This window comes from Gymnoscopelus braueri (assembly GCF_963280865.1).
Source record: "Gymnoscopelus braueri genome assembly, chromosome: 24".
Classification (NCBI taxonomy): domain Eukaryota; kingdom Metazoa; phylum Chordata; class Actinopteri; order Myctophiformes; family Myctophidae; genus Gymnoscopelus; species Gymnoscopelus braueri.
The window spans coordinates 22,470,872-22,488,842 of NC_137626.1; the positions used below are offsets into that span (position 1 = coordinate 22,470,872).

Sequence of the window (17,971 nt, forward strand, 5' to 3'; positions counted from 1 at the left end):
TTTAACAATAATATTACTGCCACATTGCCACAATAGACAACAACAAAAACAGCTAAACAGTAACACAACTCCACCCCTAGGACAGGACAACACAGCACAGACCGAGCTTCCACGAGGCCACAAATTTTCCATATACTGTAATGGATGTTTACGACACTGGCACCCCGCGACGCCAGCAAACACAGCCCCAGCCAACAAAATCAATAGTGGGTGAGCCATTCCAGCCACAGCACTGGCAGTACCGTTAACCACTGTCAGTGTTTGTACACTGGCACCCACAATTCTTACACACCCGCAGTGGTGGAAAAAGTTTAAAACATTGTTTTACTTAGTAAAAGTATCAATACTGCAGTGTAGAAATGCTGTGTTACAAGTAAAAGTCTGGAATTCAAAATTGACTTGAGTAAAAGTACAAAAGTATTGGTATCAAAATGTACTTAAAGTACCAAAAGTAGAAAGTACTCATTATGCAAGTTTTCTACAAGCTCACAATGGCATTGTGAGCTTGTAGATCGGCTATTTTCAATGGCAAAAACTGAAGGGATTAATGTATGTTTTGTAATAATAATAAAAATCCACAAAGTGGATTAAAAGTGCAATATTTGGTTCTGAAATTTAATGGAGTGGAAGTAAAAGTACAGAAAATTGGAAATACTCCAGTAAAGTAAAAAATCCTCAAAATTGTACTTAAGTACAGTACTTGAGTAAATGTACTTAGTTACTTTAGTTTACACCACTGCACACCCGCCACCTCTTCACCACCCCCCCCCCCCCAAACCCCTCAGGATAACCCGGTCTATTTGGATCCATTTGACACTCCATTTGTCTGTGCCTGTAAAGGTCCCAGCATACCCCCCACAAGGAACCCTGAGGGTCCCTGGACCCCGCTTTGAGAAACGCTGATTTAAACCGATCAATATTCTTTTGCTGCAGCTCATTAGTGATCAAACTCCCAACACCTCCCCAGGGCCCCGCCTCCTCCTGTCGCAGGACTTAAGACTTCTTTCATGTGGCTCAGAACAGGTTCATTATTGATGTCGGTTCACTTGATAACAGTCTATCTTCGGACTCGACCCTGTGGGGGGTTCATATGTGTACACAAAAGGAGACTCTTGTGTCTCCTACCGGAACCACTACCGGTCATCAAATTATTGGCTTAGGAATGCGACAAAACCAAAACAATATCCATAAATTCAAGTCTCCATGGGGTGACTAATCGATATATAAAAATGTCATTTTGGGGGTGAACTATCCCTTTAAGTTCATTCAGTAACTGTATGTCGTCAGGCCTGTCCTATGGGGGATTTGGTGAGCGAGAGACAAGTGTTATCTTGTGCAGATTTGTTCTGGAGCATCATGGGAGCGGAGCCACACCGCCAAATACAAATGCATTACCTCATTGCAATAAATGGTTTATATCTTGACCAGAGTGCCCTGACTCACTGAACAGGGGACATTACGTTTATTTCATCCTGTCCCATGGACAGTTGCCATGGCATAGACGCAACGATCTCTGCAAAGCAGTCAGTCTGCACTGAGCTGTGTGCAACAGAGGTAGGGACAAAAAGCACACAGTCAGAAGAAGAAGGTAAAACGAGGACAAAGGATTGACACAGCAGATGGGAGAATGAATAAAAATGAGTGAGAGAGAGAGATGTAAAGAGATAAGAGATATGAGGAAAGAGCGGCAGAGAGAGAAAAAGAGGGGGAGGGAGAGCAACAGGGTGGGGGACAAAAGAGGTAGAACAGAGACATGAAAGGAACGCAGAGTGTGTGGGGGGGGGGGGGTAGCAGAGAGAGATTGAAAGCCTGGACGGCAACAGATGTTGCCGAAGGTGGGCGGGGTTTTCCCCAGACACGGGTGTGAGGATAGCCACTTCTCAGGATGACTCATAGTTCATACACACACGCATGCACACGCACGCTCTCTCACGCACACACTTTGGGGAACCTGGAGGAGTCTGCTGTTACCTTGGTAACGGCCGATTAGAGACATGGGTTGGGTCTCTGAGAGGAAGGAGAACACCAGCTGAATGCTGACAGTCACGCACACGCAGAAGCACACGAGCACGTGCACGAGCACACGCACACACACACACACACACACAAAATAAACTAGACAGACAGTAGCTTTCCGCATCATTCCTGTCAAGCTTCTGAAGTTTGCAGGGGACACAACTCTCGCTGTGCTACTCTCTCAACTGCATGGGGATGAGTCTGGCTGCAGATCTGAGGTTGGCCGCCTGGCTTCTCAATGCTCTCTATAAAGACTGCAGAGATGGTGGTGGTCTTCAGGAAGAGCCCAGACCCCCCCTTACACTACACCCCACCCACCCCTCACACCGACACACCTCTGGAACCACTACACCCCCTTGTCCGTCACCGACACACCTCTGGGACTAGGTCTAAATTAGGTCTAATTAGGACTAAGCTTAACACCAGAAATACCCCCCCACCCCCCCACCCATGTTTACGGTACATATGTTCATTGCTACTAGTGTTGATTATATTGTGTTTATCATTGTATATCTTTAAGACCGGGAAAGCATCTGTCATTTTAGATTTTAACCACTTTAATCATAAAGAATTAGCAGATCTGCAAGCTCTCTCTGTGCCGCGCTATGAAATCTGCTATTTTTGAAAAATCATGAAAATGTGTGCAAAAAGCGAACATTTGTAACTCAAATCTGTGCTTCTGGGGGTACCTGGAACTAAATATTTTGAGATGGGGGGGTCCACGGCCAAATACATGTAATTTTGGGGGTCCTTGACATGAAAAAGTTTGAGAACCACTGATATTATAGCAACATAAGTGTTTCAGTAAACTGTTAGGATTTAGAAGACATTTGTAGAATCGGCCTCAGGTCTTAATGGGTTAAATGTCTTAATGAACTGAATACACAGGACCACAATGGAAACAGCCCCTAGGGCTTTTTGTGTTATCCTTTTTAACAATCATTGTAAATCGTACCTCTGTACTAATTACAAACTGTTAATAAAGCATTCAATCAATCAATCAATCAACACTATACCCCCTTGTCTCTCACAGACACTCCTCTGGGACTAGGAACACTACACCCCCTGTCCTTCACAGACAGGCCCCCCGCCCCCCAACCCCCAACTACAACCCCCTGCCCCTCGCTGACACACCTCTGGGACTGAGACCACCAAAGCATGAGTTAATTAAGGTGTCACGCACCGGAAATAGCCAATCTACAAGCTCATAACGCGTTGCTCTGCAACGAGTGATTCAGCTATTTTGCCGCTAACTAAGTATAGATCAGGCTTAAATCCCCCCTGCCCCTCACTGACAGACCTCTGGGCACACACACACACACACACACACACACACACACACACACACACACACACACACACACACACACACACACACACACACACACACACACACACACACACACACACACACACACACACACACACACACACACACACAGTTGTCCATATTTTGCCTCTATATTGTTTCGTTTGTACCTTTATATACTTTTGGAGAACTTCATTCATTCATACATTCAGAGTCTCTGCATGTCAAATCTGCAAATACCCAATAGTGTCAGTAATACTAATATTCTAATATCACATCACCTTTTACCCAATCTGGGAACCCATCGCCAAATAAAAAAGGAAAAACAGCGCCCTCTGCTGTTTTTTACTATTTCACTTAGCTCTGGGGGGAGCAAAATGGAGCACACGTGCGCAAGGAAACCGGGCTTTTGATCTGCCTTCAGCCTTTCACTTCCGGTGGTGCGACTATGTTTTCATTCCCACTAACAATATTTCTACACGGAACACTAACACCACTTCTCCCAGAGAACATGGATCATTTTGGTTATAAGCCCACTTGTTTCTATGATGAAAGAGCAAGTTAAAGATGGGGTGCCATGATATTTTTCAACCCTAAAACCTGATCATAAGGTATTATTATTATGTAAGGATTTTTTTCAAAACAAAAAAAGGGTACAGTAAGTGTTAAAATGTTGTTTTTATGTGGACACGCCTCCAGTTCATTAAGTATACCTGGTTCTCACCTTAGCACCTCCTCCACCACCTTAGCACCACCCACCTGTCCTAGTCCCTCCTCCTCCTCATGCACACCTGTTGTGTTATGATAATGAGGGGGAGGGTATGGCTTTGTGATGTCACTAAGCGCTGTTTCTCTATTGGCACGTTTGACCCTCAAGGTTTCAGCCTCCAGGAAGAAACTCCAAATAGTCAGAGAAAACACCATAAAAACACCACCGGGGGGCTTAATGAAGTTCTATCAACCACATAGACACATGAAAAACAGAAAAAGTGCAAAAACATGCACCAGCTCTTTAAAATGTGAATATCTTTCCGTGGTTTTGTCTGCTCCGAGGATGCTATTGTTAAATGAGTTTTCGGTTTGTTTCTAGTGGGGAAGGATTGGCAGACACGTAAATCCCGGCCATTTGATTGGGTAAAGCGCGGCCCTGCTCCCTGATCTGAAGGCACGCCCACTTGTAGGCCAGTGCGTACGCGATATGACGAACCCCCCCGACAGATTCAAGCGGAGAGCAGAATCTGTTCTTGAGAGATTACCTTTTACCTATCCTATCCTACATGTCCTAATCAATCCTTTCCAATCCAATCTTATCTAATCTTGTCCTATTTTTCCCTGTCCTATCCTCATGTAGCTTAGCAACATCACTGACTCAGTAGGGATAGGAGTGAATTATTTATTCCCATCCTTCTCTTCTCTTCTCTTCTCTTCTCTTCTCTTCTCTCTCTTCTCTTCTCTTCTCTTCTCTCTCTTCTCTTCTCTTCTCTTCTCTTCTCTTCTCTTCTCTCTCTTCTCTTCTCTTCTCTTCTCTTCTCTTCTCTTCTCTGTCTTGTGTCTCACCGCCTCCTCGCTCTGTCTCTGTCTTTCTCTTTCCCCCTCCATCACTTTATCTTACAGCACTGAGAGACAAACAGGACCAACACTCAGTGGTGTTCCACTAAATCCAATTATTAGATTGACAGGAGTGTTCAACGGGCTTGTTGACGCTTTCTGTGTCTTGAAACATGATTGACATGCACAAAACCAGAACATTCTTACTGCTGGCACCTTCATGATGACTAAGTGCCAGAAAACTTTTGTACCGTTGGCGCTGCGGTAAGATTCAGACTATCCATACAAAATGAAAAGTCCTCTGAATCAACCAGTTAGGGGATGTGACCTCTTCGTTCTGCCAGTTGGAGGTGGCGGGTTTACTTAACTGGAGAGTCTCATGCATTATAAACCTGACCTTGCAGGCAACCTCGAATGTGACCAACACACCCAGAAGCAATTATGCACTACATCCATTTCTGAAAACAAGTACTGTATGAGCCAGAACAGTCTTTTCTTCCATTTTAAAAGTCACAGCAACCCAATAAGCTCCATGTGCCCTCACTAGTACCGCACAGACTGAGCTATCACAGATCATCACATAACTGCTGTCTGGTATTTCGTGTTACAAGAAAAGTAGACTTTTGAAACATGGTATCTAGATTCAGCTTTGATAACTCAGTATTGCTGCTCAATGAATCGATACAATATTTAAAAAAGCACGTTGTTACTGACTGATTTGTTATTGACATCGGGATGATTGGATCTTTATGATTGCTGCAATTACGAATAGCTGTTTAGCTGCTTATGTGAACATAGTGACCTTTGGAGGCCTCAATGAAGGCTAAAGAATTCACTGTGAAGTGGTGCTGTAATGACTGTCAGGCTCTGGTTTGTACAAGTCCCACTATATGTGCAAGATCAGCCGCTGGCAGTGTCCCTGGCGCAGGCAGGGGCCCAACGCCTGCTCAAGGACATTGCGACAGGCCAAACATATTGACTGGACCAGGGATCAAACCTGTGACTTGCCGGTAAAGGGTCTCTGAATACCAGGCTTCTCTTTTGTCAAGCCATTTTGTTCTCAGTTTCAAAGTTTGCTTCTTTGTACCAAATAGCGAAAATAGCTGATCTACTAGCTTGTAGCTATGTTCACTCAAATGAATTTAAAATGTAAAAGATCACTTACCCTACCTTTAATAACTACTTATCTACTACTATCTATCTACTACTTATACCCTGCTGTGTTTTAGCTGTTGTGCGAATAGTCAACAATTTTCAAAATGCCAGTGGTGTCATTTCACTTGGAATGTCCTCATGTTTCCCTGCCCATATGACATGAGCAGATGTTGCGACAGCGACAGAATTAAACTAACACATGCACATGAAGTGATCATAAAGTGGTTATGCAGTGTGGGTAACTAATGATGATAGATGAAGGGACTCATACAGAATAATGTGTCGTCTGAAACTATGTTGTTACATAACTGCTCCAGTTTTTATTGTCCAAAAACAGAGATTTTTTTTCAAAAGTAGTGCAGAAAGCTGTTGCAGGTCACCCCGCAACAGCTTTCTGCACCACTTTTGATTAATTTTGTTGTGTTGCAACTTGTTCAACAACCCACATCTTCCGATTTTAACCACTTGAACGATAGCATCCCTATTCTGGGACAAAGCGGATCGCAGGTGCAGATCGGCTATTTTGGGGGGCGAAGAGGTTTGGCGTACATGGAAAAAAGGAGCGGGCCAAGGATAGAAACGCTGTGAGCTTGCAGAACGGCTGTTTTCGGCAAATAGATTTGGTGTAGTTAGTTAGGTAGTTACTTTATTGACACAATTGTATAAAACATTGGGTCCAAACAATAGTCGAAAACCCATTCATAAAAACGTTAAACGGTACAATACATTAAAATACAATACTCAACACACCAAAAAAAGACAAAAAAATGGTCTATCCTTTTTTTTGGGTGGACCCCGGGCAACAAAGTATATACTATAGGGTTTAAGTGGGTAACTGGATTCTTAACAGTTTTTCCCTGCTATCTTTCCTCTTCCTCCTCCAACCTCTTCAGGTAACGCCCTTCATCTCTTTCTCCCTCTATGTCTCTCCCTCGCTCTCTATCCCTCCCCTTTCTCCTCTTTGCGGTATAGATTATACACTCATGCGCTCCAAAGTGCTGAGGTATCACTTCATCTCATCTTAGAAACATTTCATTACCGGGCCACCGCGCTGGCTCTGGCAGCGTGTGCATCGACCACATAACCACATAATGTGCTCAGGTCGATTCCAGCATAGGGCCCATGTGCTGTCATGACACCCCTTATCTGCATGCTATGCTTATCTGTCCGTCTTCACTGTTCTGTGACACGTTATGCCATACTGTAGATCAGGGGTTCTCAAACTCCTTCATGTCAAGGACCCCCAAATTGATATGTATTTGGTCGCTTCGGCCCGAGCCGTTATCCAATGTACTTTACATTAGCTTCATGATATGTATGTACCCAGGTTCAGAAGAACTTAACCATTGAACTGTCATCATCTATACCACAGCTGTGTGTGTGTGTGTGTGTGTGTGTGTGTGTGTGTGTGTGTGTGTGTGTGTGTGTGTGTGTGTGTGTGTGTGTGTGTGTGTGTGTGCGTGCGTGCGTGCGTGCGTGCGTGCGTGCGTGCGTGCGTGCGTGCGTGCGTGCGTGCGTGCGTGCGTGCGTGCGTGCGTGCGTGCGTGCGTGCGTGCGTGCGTGCGTGCGTGCGTGCGTGCGTGTGTGTGGTGGTGGGGTGCGTGCGTACGCGTGCATTTTGTTGCAACAGTAGGCTACAGTATACTGTTGGCCTCTGCTCAGTCAGCAAAATCTGTCTGTCAATACTAATCCTTTTACAATGTGTGCGGTTTGAGGATTGGTACTGTGTGTGTGTGTGTGTGTGTGTGTGTGTGTGTGTGTGTGTGTGTGTGTGTGTGTGTGTGTGTGTGTGTGTGTGTGTGTGTGTGTGTGTGTGTGTGTGTGTGTGTGTGTGTGTGTGACTGTGTGACTGTGTGCACAAGTGTGCGCACGCGCTTGCAAATGTGCAATTGTGTCATCTAGGTTAGAAAGGGCCTGGAGCCAAAAGAGCATTGATTGGTCCACCAGAGGCTTTGCTCCTCCAATCACTATTAAAGCCACAATCTCCATCCCACTGCATCACTACAGTACCAACAATAGCATTCACTATTTAGTATAGATAATTAGCTGCTTCTATATTATGTAGTTAGTACACTGTAGATCCTTGGTTGTTTACTTGACAGATGCTAAGCATGTTAATTAGATAGCTGCTGTATGTTGAGACAGAAGGTAATTGGGTGTTATTTAGATAGCTGCTTGGTATGTTGTTTAGCTTACTTTAAGACAGCTGATGCTAAGGTTGGAAGTGTACTTATCGATGACCCCATGACATTTTTCCCCCAGCCCCGCTATTAAGAGCGTGGGTCCCTATAGAAACATCACACTTTGTGTTCCTCAACGAGTTTTGAGCAGCACTTGCCGACACAACAGCATTGCCGCAAAACGTGAACAAGGAAGTGGATATATGTCTGTGTGTGTGTGTGTGTGTGTGTGTGTGTGTGTGTGTGTGTGTGTGTGTGTGTGTGTGTGTGTGTGTGTGTGTGTGTGTGTGTGTGTGTGTGTGTGTGTGTGTGTGTGTGTGCGTGCGCATTTATCTGTATGCGTGCATGCCCAGCAGTTCCCTTCATTAGGACAGGTCAGCACTACTGGTACTTTGTAAGACTTCACTGTGCCCAAGATCCTGACATAATATAATACCACATCTAATCCTAATTCCTCCACAGTATAACACTGTATGTCTGACATTGACACTAAACCCAGGGGAGACTGACTGGAGAGAGAATAAAGGAAGTTTGACATCCTCACTGTTGGCAGAACACACTGACACTTAATCAATTAACCACTTAACTACACTTTTTTTTTTAACATAGCTGATTTACAAGCTCACAAATGTGTTGCACCATGACGCCCAGCAAGCTTGTAGATTTGCTGTTTTTGAAATATATTCAAAAACGAATATTTTGTATATTATTTTAAAGGGATACTGCAGTTCACCAAAAAAAAAACGTATTCTCTATCAATCATGAATTCAAGGCTCCATGGCGTGAGTAATCGATAGAAAATAAGTAATTTTGGGGGTGAACTATCCCTTTAAGCATATTTTTATTTTAAGTATAAATTAAGCATTAATCTCTGATCGACTGAGTGCTGTGTGGTGAAACGGCTTGTATAAATAACCATCCCTTTCATCTCCCTGACATTTTTCTTTGCCTTACAGCACCAAACAGTGGTGAAATAGTACGTAACATCCAAGGGGCTCTGAGCTGACAGGCTGACCCTCAAATGGTTCAGTATGAGACACTTGCAAGACCATTTATTGCCACAAATGGTAAAACAGTTACTTCTGGTATAAAGGATTTTCTGAGGATTCTTTCCTGTCAACCCAAGCAGATAAAAGAGATAAAAATCCTGGGGGGAAAAGCCTGTAAAGCCCATGTCTATGATACATTCAAAACATTATTTATATATATTTTCTGCTTATAACACATATGCTCTGCCTAACGCAAGGCTACATGTGATTTTCACTGTTGCTCTCTGAATTTGGAAGTGTGCGATACATGTTTTTCTTTGAAGTGTACAGGAACCGAGATGACAAAACTTGTGCACAAGAGAAAGGGGGCCACAGGAAGCAGCTTAGGGAAGGAAATAAGGGAAGGGAATGAGGGGAGTCAAGCAGCAAGATTATAGAGGCAGCTCTAGTGACAGATAGCACCCAGGACTTATCTGTCCTCACACACCCCTTTTCTCCCTGTCTCTCTCTCTTTCTGACACACACACACACAACCCTCCCGACAGTCTAGAATGTGACGCCTGACTTATCATGCACTACAGAGGTCAGGTCAACTTACGTGTGTTCCTGTGAGTGCGCGAGTGATTGATTTTGACTGTGCATAGTATACATATGTGTGTTAATATGTTTATATGTTTGTGTGTGTTGAATGTGTTTTATATATTTGTGTTCCCCATCTAACAATAGTATCCATACTCCAACTTTCATAACACATCTAAGAATGAAGTCAGTGCACAGCACTCCACTTATAAGCACTTTCTACTACAATTGCACATAAAACAATGTCCTACTGTATTCTCGTACCTGAAAGTGTCAGTTATTACATATTCATTATATAACTTATATCTAGATCTTTTGATTTTACATTCCTCTATGCAATCGTTCTAAACCATAAAGCATCAGAGATCAGTTTCTGCCAGTTGCTATAGCGTATTTGTGAAGTTGATTTTCACATTACTAAATTAAAACAATTGTTGCACTACACAAACCAGTTCTTATGCTGAGCATCGACATTACTAAAAAGCATCTTCTGGTCAGTTTTTTAAGTGAATCCCTCATATGTGTATGTGTGTGTGTGTGTGTGTGTGTGTGTGTGTGTGTGTGTGTGTGTGTGTGTGTGTGTGTGTGTATATATATATATGTATATATATATATATATATATATATATATATATATATATATATATATATATATATATATATATATATCCCTCCCATTGTAAGTTAGGCTGCAAGGTGTACCTTACCGGGGTTAGCTTTCCCCAAAGCAGCCCGTATTCTTCTTTCTGCTACCCGCAACACAACATCCAGGTCCATGAAAAACCCATGCATACACACACACACACTCCTCAGACCTCTTAAATCTCTTCACCCTCCACCCAAACATGGTCACACACATGCACACACACACGGATGGACGCACGCACGCACACACAGATGGACGCACGCGCGCACACACACACACACACACACACACACACACACACACACACACACACACACACACACACACACACACACACACACACACACACACACACACACACACACACATACACACACACACACACAAACATGCACGCACGCACACACGCACACACTCACATACAGGGTGGTGGATATAGCTATTACGTCAGGTTGTGCTGTCAACACGCTAAAGGTTAACAAGGACAAGCGGACTATCAAAAAAGTAGTCTCAAGTGTGTCAGACTTAGGGACAAGGAGAGTGTGAGGGCAATTTAAAATAAGAGATGGAAAATGCCTGCCTGAAATACGGAAAGAGAGAGAGATACACAGACTTGTATAGTGAAAGAACCAGTAGAAAGAAAGAAAGAGTTCTTGTATCTGTGTCTGTGAAAGAGACTATATTGTGGTATTTTTGTCTCTATTGTGGTTGGATCCTTTGATGTTCTGCTTTAAGTATAGTATTTGGAACAGAACTGTTCTGGAGAAAAGAAAAGCTTGGTAGCAAGTTCTTCTCCCATCATTTAAGATGACGTTGGTTTCTGTGTGAGTTTGATTAGTGTACAGGTGTGTGTGTGTGTGTGTGTGTGTGTGTGTGTGTGTGTGTGTGTGTGTGTGCGTGTGCGTGTGCGTGTGCGTGTGCGTGTGCGTGTGCGTGTGCGCGCGCGCGCGCTGTGCGTGTGAGAGAGAGAGACAGAGCCAGAGACCGAGGTAGTGAGATAGGGTGGGTATTTTACAAAGTGGGCTTTTTATACCCCGGGGACAGGGTACAATATGGCTAGTCCAGTTTATACTTTATACAATTTATTATTGATACTCTTCCTCATTTTGTCCTTTTGGCTCCAGTCAATCACATATTCATTGTCAATTATCTTCACCTGTGTCCTGTTACCTTGTGGAGTGTAGTGTGTGTAAACAGTACGTCACTATAACTATAACGATATAATTTTAAGTCAAGTGGACTTAAAAAAATAGTCCACACCACACCACAACTATAACAAAGACAAAGGTGATCGATATAGTTGTATTTATTGTTGTAGTTACAGTGCTTGGTGTGAACTTTACTTTACTTTACTGTGAATATGCCTGTTTGGGCTTTTGCCTTGTACCTGTGTTTCTGAGTTTTCTGAATCCTGACCTGACAGATTTATAATGTTAGTTCTTGTTCCTGTCTTTGGATTTCGGATTTGATCTGCCCTTTTTGGACTCTGGTTTAATAAGCACTTTTGTATTTTCGCTTGTTTCTAACTTGGGTCCTATACTCTCCACTCACTGTGACACAGTTGTTTGACACTTTATGCGGTGTAAAGAAACATGTATGCAATTTTGAGTTTGTGTATTCCCCACAGCACAGCAGGTAAAGGGGCATGTTGTTTAGCAGGCCTTTCACCCAGTGAGAGGGATCTGAAAGAGCACAGATAAACCCTGGGGTTTGAATAAAACATACCCTACCTTAATGGCACCTCTCCGGAGAAGGTAGTAAGGCACACAGCCATGGAAGACAGGGAATAAGGAATACGTTTACCCTTGTGTGTTTGTGTGATTGCATGCACACAGTGATGTACATGCTCACACCGTCAAATAGCCCACTGTACACACATACTGTTAGTGTGTGCCCGATATAAAGGCTGAAAGTCTATCTGGGTCACAGCACATGGGAGAGGAGACGGTAAGTAACCATAAGCTTTATTCACTTTAAAGCTGCAATCCAGCACTTATTTCAATGAATAAAACGCTATTTTAATGAGTCTGTATGGTATGTTAATACAGTACAAGTAGTATAGCTGCAGTAGCTGGAGGTGGGTGGGTCCTTTGAGAAGGACACCAACTGGTTGACAAGTAGTACTACCTGAAGCCCAACATCTCAGAATCAGTTTTATTGTCACATCACAGGTTTACAAGGTAAAAAAGTGGGTGAAATTCTTTTTTGTACATCGTTCCCATCGCAACGTTAGTTTCCATAGAAAGAAGAGGGGGGGGGGAGAAGAAGAGGGGGGCAGGTGGGAAGGAGATCAAAAACAAGAGAGCAACAGAAGGCCAGACAAGTTATCTACATATTTACAAATTACCTGAGATAATAAAAAAACTAAAGAACTAAACTAAGGTGCCTGAGCATAGCAGCAATGTATTGTATACTGTGCATGTTATACTTATACTGTGCATGATAGACGGCTGGCCCAAGCAGGGATTTTGAATTGGAATGGTGGTAGAAATGTGGTCTCCCACGCGGGGGTACCCAGGTTCAAATTCCAGGTGAAACTTACGGATTGCAGCTTTTATAATGAATGAAAGCGACGCTCCTCGGCTCATGTGGAGACAGGAGAGAGAATCCCACGAAACGGCAATGCCTTATGGATTGTGAGGCTGGGAATTGCGGTTTACTAGCAGATGGTTGTTGTTACCAGTGGTGGAAAGTACTGTACTTAAGTATAATTTTGAGGTATGTTTTACTTTACTGGAGTATTTCCAATTTGCAAATACTTTTACTTCTTTTACTTAAAATAGCCGATCTACAAGCTCACAACACGTCGCGATACGACACAGAGCTTGTAGATCTGCTATTTTCAAAGATTTGTACAGATATTGAACTTGTGAAATGGGACATTCTGCATAATGAGTACTTTTACTTTTGTTACTTTAAGTACATTTTTATGTCAATACCTTTGTACTTTTACTCAAGTAAATTTTAAATACTACAAATACTTGTAACTGAGTATTTCTAGATTGTGGTATCGATACTTTTACGTTTTAAGTAAAACATTTCAGTACTTTTTCCATTACTGGTTGTTACCAACCAGGTGCATTAACAGATGAGAAAGTAAAGTAGCCTACTTAGGATTCATTGTTAAAAGGTTATTGTTAAATTCAACAATAAGAACTGGACGGGGGAGGGGGGTTGCTGCCAGAGTTTTTGGTGACAGTGTAGTGGGGGTTTGGGGGGGATGCTGCCTCTGAAGAATTGACGTGCTAATGAGTGATAGAAAATACCCCCCAGTCAAGTCGAGTGCAAAGGAAAACGACCAGGACACCAGGTAAGATCAAACCTATAGTAGCACTAGCATCTGTCATCACCACTCATCCCACCCTGAAATCTCCCACTGACAACAATGCAGGGATTTGTCAGGCAGAGATTGAGAGAAAGAACGCAGTAAAGAGACAGTGAAAAATCTAAATGAATCACTAATGAATATACTAATGACCTCCCCATATGTGTGAACACAATCAGAAAGTTAGGAACACACACCAAAGTAAGCCGTAAGTAAGTGTTCCTAGGGGAGTTTCACTAATAGTGCAATTCAGAGGAAAACCGCCCAACAAGTGCCAAGTCAGCAATCCTCCTCCTATACACTGCCTACAGGTCCACATTTCACTAGAAAGTGCAGAGTATAATATATTGCCTGTGTGCGCACGCACACACGTTCACTCGCACGCACGCACACACACACGCGCACGCACGCGCGCACACACACACACACACACACACACACACACACACACACACACACACACACACACACACACACACACACACACACACACACACACACACACACACACACACACACACACACACACACACACACACACACACACACACACACACACACACACACAATGCATGCGGATAGGGAGTCCATGATAATAGGGGACCATACTTGTTTTATTTCCCACAGGGATGTCACACAGGCACGCTCATTAATGGTGTCAGCTACAGTATGAGTGTGTCACTTTCAGTTGACTACACACTACAGCAAAGCCTGAGTGTTAATTTAACTCTGCGAATCTAAAAATGGACCTGCCAGGGTGTTCAAATTAACACTCAGGATTTTGCTGTGGACACGCCTTGTAATCACTGCTACTGCTGACCTAATGCATCTGTCACAACTCTCTCCCCTCCCTCTCTCTCTCTCTCTCTCTCTCTCTCTCTCTCTCGCTCTACCTCTCTACCTCTCTCTTGACCTGTCTGTCTGCAATCCTCTCTCTCCCCTCATTACTCATTGAACAGAATACATAGGGAGGCTGAACGGCAAAGGAGGTTACACTGCTTTTCGGGAAAGGTCCAAAAGTTTCTCATGTGGCTGTGATGTTGGCCCGCAGAGAGAGAGACAGGGGGGGGGGGGGTGTAAATTGATGGGCTCTGTCCATGGTGCTTAAGATTGCGCGTCATAGTCTTTCTTCGACATTGACTCAAATCCACAGGGACAGTCCTTACTAATCACTCAATCCGTCTCCAGAAATACCCGTTAGGCCATAAGAAATAGGAGAAAGTCATGACGTCTGTGGTGCTATCACACCGGTATAATCAGTGGTGGGTTCTACCGTCAGATGCTGTGTACGCCGTATACCTTGAGATTTTTTTTCGTCGCCACCGTACACCTTCAAAAACTGTTCAAAACAGCGTTTTTTACATTTAATTCATTATAGACGCGCGCATGCCGTGCGTGTGGGAGGCAGGGAATAAACATAGTATACCTTCATAAAAAAACTAGAACACAACACTGGGTATAATCTTGAGAGCTGCTGACATTTCTCCTCAATTTGTTTCACTGCATGTTTGTTTGCCGCTCGTGTGTGTGTGCTCACTCACGCACACATGCATCACGGCCTTTGTACACAATGATTGGATGCTACTTTTGACCGATGCCATATGCAAAATCTGTCATATGCCGTGTCATCTGTCATATTCCATATTATGTCACAGCCATTATGTCAATGCCATATGCCATGTCAATCTTATATCTGTGTATGTCATATGCCATGTCACTCCCGTACCCTATTGCAGTTCAGCACAGTGAACATTTACCACTGACCACTGTCTCAATACAAGGGAACAAAGGAGATCTTGTCTCATATTGATGATGTCAAAGCAAAGTCGAAAGGTGTAGAGGAGTATCTGACCCTTACGAGTCCATTTGGTTCCATTTTTACACTTTAGATACTTTTAGTTAAGCTAAGGCAGAATTTTACTGTGAGGCATTGGAGTTTAGAGGCTTGTGGCTTTGGCAGAGAGTTGTGTGCAAATGAAGACTGGCTGTCTAATTCAGCAAGATAGGCCTAATTGGTATACACTGATACGTCCTTCAGTAGCCTATATAATTCATACAGGATCCCAAGCTTGCTGTATGTTATGTGTTTTTAATCACACATGGGTCTGCATAGTGCACACTGCACCATCCTCTGTATTCTGCAGCATGTCTGGAACACATGTGACTATGTGTTTCACACACACACACACACACACACACACACACACACACACACACACACACACACACACACACACACACACACACACACACACACACACACACACACTGTAAACCAGCATGCCAAAACAAGTCACCAAAAGCATGCCCACAGTCCCAATCAGCACCATATCAGTCAGTTTGACATACACACTCTCACAGTGGCACTGTGGTCAGTAATGTGAATAAGTTATCTACCCCAGTCACTCCCCCTCGCTCACTTGCTGCACAACTGCGATTGCAGCGCACACCAGTCCCTGTAGCAGCCAAACAGTGCATGGCTCATGGGGAAGACACACACACACACACACACACACACACACACACACACACACACACACACACACACACACACACACACACACACACACACACACACACACACACACACACACACACACACACACACATTTCTCTCTTTCTCGCTCTCTCTGCTCAACAAGATGCTCACCAGTTGGGTTCTTGTTCTTCTTGAGGCTCTTGCCACAAAGACACTGCAGCATATGCGATCCTTTGCTGAAAACGTTGTTCCAAATAAACCGCATGGATTTGGCCGAGACGGGGTAGGAGGAGGTGGAGGAAGAGTAGATGAGGCAGGAGGAGGAGGAGGCGGAGGTGGGGGACGAGAAGAGATGCTCCGGATGCGGCAGCAGCCTAAAATTCACCCACCGCATGGGGGCAAAGCTGGCTCCCTGTTTGCATGCCAGCAGGTCCGGCCAGCTGTCGGGCTCCTCAGTCCGGTGGTGGTACTTGGGTCCCACTATCTGCACCATAGACAGGAATAGGAACAGAACGCCCGGCTCGTCGCTCCTCGGCTCCTGATCCGCTAGCTCGGAGACCAGCAGCCGCACGCACTCCGCGGCGTCCTCGTCGTAGCAGCAGCGCGGCACCAAAAAGTCAGCGGCCGCTGTGATGATTTTTCCCGTGATCTTAGCGGTGGTGGAGGAGTTGTTGTCGCGGTCGCTGCTGCCACTGCCACCCGACCGCCGCGACGTCAAAAGCCCCAAAACGCTCCGTTTGTGATCGCGTCTCCTGCCGCGCGGCGGGGGTTGAACCTGTGTGGCAGCAGACAGGCATGCGGCAGCAGGGCTAGCGTGATGAAGTCGGCGATACGAGGCAGCTGGGGGTTTCTGCACGAAAAACCATTGCATATTAGTGGGGGGATGGATGGCAGGCAATGACAGGGTCTGTGTGAGTGTGGGTCTGTGTGAGTGTGTTTTAGGGGAGGGGGATATAGGAATAGGACGGCTGACAGTCACCAAAAGCACAAGCAGGTGTTGCACCCCTAATAACAGCAGGCTACTACTGCAGCGGGGGGGCTCCTTTCCAAACACACGCGCACACGCATGGACCGCATATAGACGCGCATACACTCACACGCAAACCACCAAATGGGCTGCTACTGTTCCTGCCGCGTTGGTGGTGGGCTATAAAGTCAAATACAGCGTAAATAACGCTCAAGCCAAGGTTCTGTCCGCAGTTCCTCCTCGCTGTTGTTCTGCAGAGTGTTTGAAAAGTGTTGATCAGTTTGCATTCGTGCTTGTTACAGTCCGGCCCTGCAGTTCTCAATAATCCATAAGCTCCAATGCGCCAATGTCTGTCTGTCTCTCTCCTCCTCTTCTTCTTCTTCTCCTCCTCCTCCTCGTCTCTGCGTTCTTCTCCTTCTCCGCTGTGGTGCTCTCTCCCTCTTCTCTCGCCCGTTCTCCTCTCTCTTGACTCTTTCCCCGATCACCTTTGCTGCTGCTGATGAGTGGCGGGCTTATGGCTCCTCTTCTACCCCCAGAAAGTGGGATGGAATCCGGGTAGGGATGTGACGGCGGTCCGGTCCCCTGCTCTGCTCTGCTGCCTGACTTCACCTGCGCTGGAGAGATGATGATGATGACGGGTGGGCGCTGACTTCTGGGGGGAATGGCTTACGTAGACACGTGGCTCCCACACCGTCATATCATCATATATATATATATATATATATATATATATATATATATATATATATATATATATATATATATATATATATATATA

The 17,971-nt window shown here is 44.5% G+C and overlaps 1 protein-coding gene across 1 annotated transcript in view; it reads right to left on the reverse strand.

Annotated features, from left to right (window-relative positions):
• LOC308080911 (fibroblast growth factor 14-like) overlaps positions 1-16,491 on the reverse strand; it is a gene marked incomplete at both ends in the record, with an annotated part of 47,359 nt that extends 30,868 nt beyond the window's left edge. Inside the window, one exon of the mRNA XM_080423008.1 lies at positions 16,398-16,491. Within this exon, the coding sequence (XP_080279134.1) occupies positions 16,398-16,491 (94 nt within the window). The remainder of the gene's footprint in view (positions 1-16,397) is intronic.
• Positions 16,492-17,971: the final 1,480 nt, after the last annotated feature.